Consider the following 5,914-nt stretch of genomic DNA (forward strand, 5'->3'; position numbering starts at 1 on the left):
TTGCAAGGGAGACCTGGCCAAGATAGGCATCAAAATTACATCACATCATTACATTATTGACAGGACAGCTGAAGAAATGAGAGGGGAATGACGCACACCAAAAACAAACTCCAGGTTGGAGTTGAACCCAAGCCCTCTGCATTGAGGTGTGAACTTCAATACATGGGCGCCTGCTCTGCCAACTGAGCTATCCAGGCACCCTCTGTCTCTATTTTTGTCAGCTTTATTGGGTAGGCATGCTACGGAAGAGGTGAAACACAGTCACACAGGGAACCTCTCTTGTGCTACGATACGCCTTGATCTTCTGCTGGAGCGGGAATTGGCTGTAAAAACAACCGCAGACCTGCAGAGCTTTAAAAGCCCAGTGTAATGTCGGCAAACAAGGATCAAAGTTTTGTGTCTTGGCAGTTTGGTTACACTTTGTCATAAAAAACTGAAGAACCAGTATTAATAATTTTGTTTTTTATTCAGTTAGAGATTATATAATGCGTTATAGAATCAGGTAAATAAAGTAAGAAAACACCTGTAGTATCAGCATGTGTGTCTGGTATACTCTCTGGTGATAAAAGCATACAGGCGGTGACACAGTGCCTTTCAGTGCCATTCAAGCCACACACAAAATGATCGCGTGGATCTTTTTAATGTTGTGCTGTGAACAATCTTTGTTGTAAGAGTAAATTATTTCGCACTTTTTATTTCACAGTGGCATACCTGGGAAGAAATGTGGGACCATTATTTTGTCTGCTGAGGAGCTGGGAAACTGCAGAGTAAGTCTTAACAGCTTTGACGTATTTATTTGCTTACAATGTAGGTTTCATGATGAATGTTTAGCAATGCCCAATTATCTAATTTGAAGAAAGGCCCTTTAACAACGCTGCATTAATGTCATGTCATGTCTTAATGCAAATATAGCAATATTCACAAACCTGCTGAAGTGAAGTGGCTTGTTTAATAGCCTTGGCTTCAGTTAGATATATTGTGCCATAACTGCCCCCATTAAACCAGCAGGACATGCCATGCCTCTTTGCCATTGCTTTGGTCGTTTGAAAATTGTGTACATAGTGAATATACTGTGAGTTTGAATGGCTATTTAATCAGTTGGCCTTCAATCCAATCACTAAAACAGACCTTTCCTCCTGTGTGTGGTGTGTTAATTCATGAATCTGTGTTAATAACCTGTGTCTACTAATGCCCATTGGCTTTCTCTCTGCTCTGCTAAATGGAGATAGTAAATAATCACATTACAACGCTGCCAGTGCGGCAAAGTAGCAGGACTTATTGGCCAGAACAACTGGCCTCCCTCTGAGGCTATAAAGCAAGCCATTGAGCTGTATGAATGTTTTATTGTATCCTAATGAATGTATGCATTTAATTGTTCAAAGCTTTGTGACTTCCAGTTATACATGTTGCGTAAAAAGCACCTGGTTTCACAGTTGTTGTACCAGACTTTGAGGAAGTTTTACCAATAGCACCATTTATTTCCTGACAAATAAACAGTCCCCGATTAGAGTGAGACAGATAAGCCATGCTGATAATAAAACTGCCAAGATAAACAATACTGATTTGGCTCTTGCTGGATTGAAGCCAGCACAGCCATAGAAGGGCTGCTGTGAGTCATCAGGTTCAGTGGATCTGCAATGATAAAATTAAGGATGATCACTGCAAAGCACCACTTCAATGCAGATGCAAATGATCATGACTGGTACAAATGACCATTTCCTTTCTCCCAGACTCAGTTAGAGAGACACAGACTTGACATGTCACTCCAGACCTGCCCTGTTTACACATAATTTGAATGGAAATACCTCATGTTTGAGTAAAGAAAAGGGAACTGAGAGAAAAGGCATGTTATAGTTGAATTATCTGAAGACCCTGCTGTCAGTACAAGTCCCACACCTTTGAATCATAACAGTTTGAAATTGTTTCCATCCATCTGGATGGTGTTTATTCTGTAATCCGCCTGTGACCAATAAACGGTGGTAGCCAAGTTGCTGCTTCGCCTGAGGTAAACACTGTAACTCCTGTTTGGGGAAACTGATCCAGCAGAGTGGGAATAAACTAGGGAAGTTCTGCAGGGACTCTTAACTAAGAAGCGGCTTGGCTCTCCCCTTCCTGGTGGAAATGCCAGGTATCATTAGACAGAGCAGCAGCCTGCATGGATCAAAGGCTTTCTCTTGTTTGTTGTTAACTCTGGCACATGACATGATGAGCAGTGGCTGGCTCTCTCTCAGATCTTCCTCACAGTCCAGCAGCAGCTTTGGCTGTTTTAATAAGTAAAGCAGGGAACACTTGACAATTAACCACAGTGTTTTATTTCTGTCTGTTCAAATAAGGTATAGTTCATATATTAGATAATAGTTCTGTCAAACGATTGAAATAATTAACCGCAATTAATCGCACATTTTTATCTATTATAAATGCCCCTTGATTTCTTTTTGTCCCATTATTTTTTTCCCATTTTAATGCTCTTATCAACATGGCAAAGTGGATTGGCTTGCTTTGTGCAAATGTTTTTATTGAAAACAACACTGGCATATAGCCTACTGTAGTGTTCAATTTCACACGTTACATATTCACTTGGAGCAAAGAATGTCTCACACAATGTAATGTAATGCAAGTAGTGTCCATCAATAAAATGGTGAAAAAATACGTGCTTGGCCATCAAGTGGTATTTCCGACTGGATGTGCTGCGATGATAGCTCAGTTCACGACCAAACACACAGATCACTTTGGTCTTGTCAATGGAACCATTTGGCAACTTTAAAAAAGTAAACTTTCCATTCTGAATCTTACGTTACTACTCTTTGGCCAGCTTGCAAGCCCAAACAAGTGTGCAACGTGCTTGTTGTTTTGTTTCTGGTCTTGCTAGATGCAGTGTGGTGTTGAAATTTTTCTAAAGTTACTAGTTGTGGCCAAAGTATGTAAAAAAAAAAAAACTGCAAAGTTTGCTAGGCCAAAAAGAACTTTAATCTTGCGATAAAAAAATTGACGCCGTTAAAATGGGGTTGCGTTAACGCCATTAATAAAGCATTTAACTGACAGCACTAAAAGATATACATAGGTTTTTCATGTCTTTCTCTCAAGTGTACTGTATGTACAGTTTAATAATCACCAGGTTACCATTCAATTATACTCTATCATAACCATACCCATAATCACCAATAAGCCCAACTACCATTGATATTTTGGATTGTATGACATATTTCCCTCAAGCAAGTATTCTTCAGTTTATCACTGTCGTTTTTTTGTTCCTTTTTTGCATATGTAAAACCGCTCCTCACATTGACAAAATCCTTTGCCTGAGTCTTGTTGTCTTAATAGACAGAAACCCAAATGAATGGAGCGATGCTTGAAACATCCAGAGGAAATGTGTTATGATTGATGTAATCCTCTCGCTCCTAATTCATTTGGTGATTCACTACAGTGTGCTATCCCACAGAGGTCATGGGTATTGTCTGCATTGTTTTGTATTCCTATGAAAGACCAGTCCCACTTTATGAATGTGACTGTGTGGATTGCTCACTTACCCCATGCAGCGCTATCTTGGAAGAGCAGAAAATAGGACAGAAGGTTGCAGACTACACTCTGTATTCCCCTGCTGCTCTTAAACCTCAGTGGCTGAAATAAATGTTCTGCCTTTTCCCCCACTTAATGAGAGAACACTGCTAGGCACCAAAGTGGGTATGTGTTATGTGTGCCTAATGAAGCCTTAAAGCACTGTGTTGCCATGATAGTGTAATTGTAGAGGCCGTGTCAGAGTTGAGCAGGACAGTTATAGGTTGCCTGTGTTTTTAAGGACTTGGATAACTGACCTCAGCAAAAACAAGTGAAAATCCACCCTCTTGATGACGTTCACACACTTAAGGTACAAACTGCAAACTGGATGTCTCTATAACTTGGCTGATCTGTACACAGTTTTTACTAAATATCTATGTAGTCACATCAATCACATTATTGTTGCCTCAGAAGCTGGTCTGTGTCCTGTCCAAGGCATAAAGTGATTTGATTGGGGTTAGTGAGAAGCGGGTCAGAGGCAGAGTGCACCACACTGATGTGGGTCAAAGCAATCGATGAAGGCCCGGCCCAGCACCATGCTGATTCAGATCTAATAGCTGCACTTCAAAACCTAAAAGCTCAGGAGACCAGCAAGGTTAAACAGCTCCTTTTTCTGCCAGTTAAAGGCTCTAAATGTATTCTGGTTCTCAACTCATGCTTTAAAGTATGGTGATTAGTCAATCGACTGGCCTATGCTATGTGTAAGTTATGTAAAACGTCACACAGCATTGAGATAAAAGCTGTCAATTATGGAGGACACAGCAGAGTATCTTCTGATGTGGACATTTACTTTTCCAATCTGTGCCCACTATGTCTCATCATCATGCAGACTAATACCTTGACCACAGGGAGACTTATCTGGAGCCAAGAGCATTATGGAGCATGTTCATTGTCCTTGTAATGGCAGTGCACATAGAAATGCTGCCTAAATGAGTATAATTATGTTAATACTAGCTTTTGCAATGTATCATTAGCTGCACTCACACTCTCCATATGCTTCTGTACACAGCCCCCCACCACCTCCTTCTCCATATGCAGGGTTTTAGAATCCATTTCTGCCTCTGCATGGTCTGCCATACTGTTGATTACTACTATACTATGATTATATGCAGCCCAAAAAGGTATTATCAATTTGATACCCCTTATCCCATCCACTTTTGTTGTGCAGGAAGAGAAAGAAATGCTAATGAATGCATTTGCAGGTTTTGGAAACAAGGACCCACTGGTTGATTTTGCTCTGCTCTTATTAGGATTCAGTCAGCACTTTGCTTTTATTTGGTGCTTCTGTGCTTTTATATCTTGGCATACAGCAGGTATAAACAAACAACAGGAGGCAGACAGAGGCAGAAGCATGGATTTACAATGTCCTTTACTTTTTTGTCTTTTCATTTCTCTGATTCTTTGTTTTCCCTTTTTTTCTAAAGGATTATGCCACCATGCAATTCTGTGCCAACAAACTAGATAAAAAGGACTTCTTTGGAAAGTCAGACCCCTTCATGGTCTTCTACAGAAGCAACGAGGATGGCACGTGAGTGTGTCTCTTGCATCTGCTTCCCAGTTGGGGACATGTAGGAGGGCGTGGAGATCAAAGATGAAGTGACCCAAGGTCGAGAAAATTAGATTGAAATCCCCTGAACTCAGCTGCATAGAGAGGAATTCATGCAAACATAATCTTGAAGAAAAGCATAGCAAGAATATTTTAGTAGTGTCTTTTTTAAAGATGTGTCTTTTAGGATATTAAATCTCTGTTGACCTGTGTCTCCAGGTTTACCATTTGCCACAAGACCGAGGTGGTGAAGAACACGCTGAACCCTGTGTGGCAGCCCTTCTCCATCCCTGTCAGAGCGCTCTGCAATGGAGACTATGAAAGGTAAGGTGAATGAGGATGTACAATAAAGTGTTCTGCACACTCACACATACTCAGATGGAGTGCAATTTTCTAGTGAAAATCAAAGACACGCAGCATTTCAATATGCTGTGTACTTATTTCAAAATGGTTGGGTGCGTCAGATTTAGACACCATTGATTTTTCTACCGTTATTTTATCTGCTGCTGCACTGGAGAATTACTACAGGCCTGTCTGTGACTACATGCTACCCAAAACTAGCATTTCAGAACATTTTAAGTTTTCTGATTGGCTGCTTCAGTGGCATCTCATTTTATATCTAATCTCTTCAGTCCTGCAGGACACAAGAGGAGCAGGGAGTTGGGTAAGAAAATATAAAATAGGAGAGAGAAAGAAAGTGATAGGGGGAGGAAGAGTGTGTGTACTATGCGTACACACACGTACGTTCTATAGCTGTTGACAGGTGGCAGGTACACCTGTGTGTGTGTGTGTGTGTGTGTGTGTGTGTGTGTG

General features: G+C 40.8%; 1 protein-coding gene across 2 annotated transcripts in view; it reads left to right on the plus strand.

Annotated features, from left to right (window-relative positions):
• The window catches only part of cpne5a (copine Va), an 83,762-nt gene that overhangs the window by 47,501 nt on the left and 30,347 nt on the right, over nucleotides 1-5,914 (plus strand). For both annotated transcript variants that reach the window (XM_032521163.1, XM_032521164.1), the window contains 3 exons: nucleotides 704-767; nucleotides 4,980-5,083; nucleotides 5,321-5,425. In XM_032521163.1, the coding sequence (XP_032377054.1) occupies nucleotides 704-767; nucleotides 4,980-5,083; nucleotides 5,321-5,425 (273 nt within the window). The remainder of the gene's footprint in view (nucleotides 1-703; nucleotides 768-4,979; nucleotides 5,084-5,320; nucleotides 5,426-5,914) is intronic.

The sequence above is a fragment of the Etheostoma spectabile genome, chromosome 7 (genome assembly GCF_008692095.1).
Source record: "Etheostoma spectabile isolate EspeVRDwgs_2016 chromosome 7, UIUC_Espe_1.0, whole genome shotgun sequence".
In the NCBI taxonomy this organism is placed as follows: domain Eukaryota; kingdom Metazoa; phylum Chordata; class Actinopteri; order Perciformes; family Percidae; genus Etheostoma; species Etheostoma spectabile.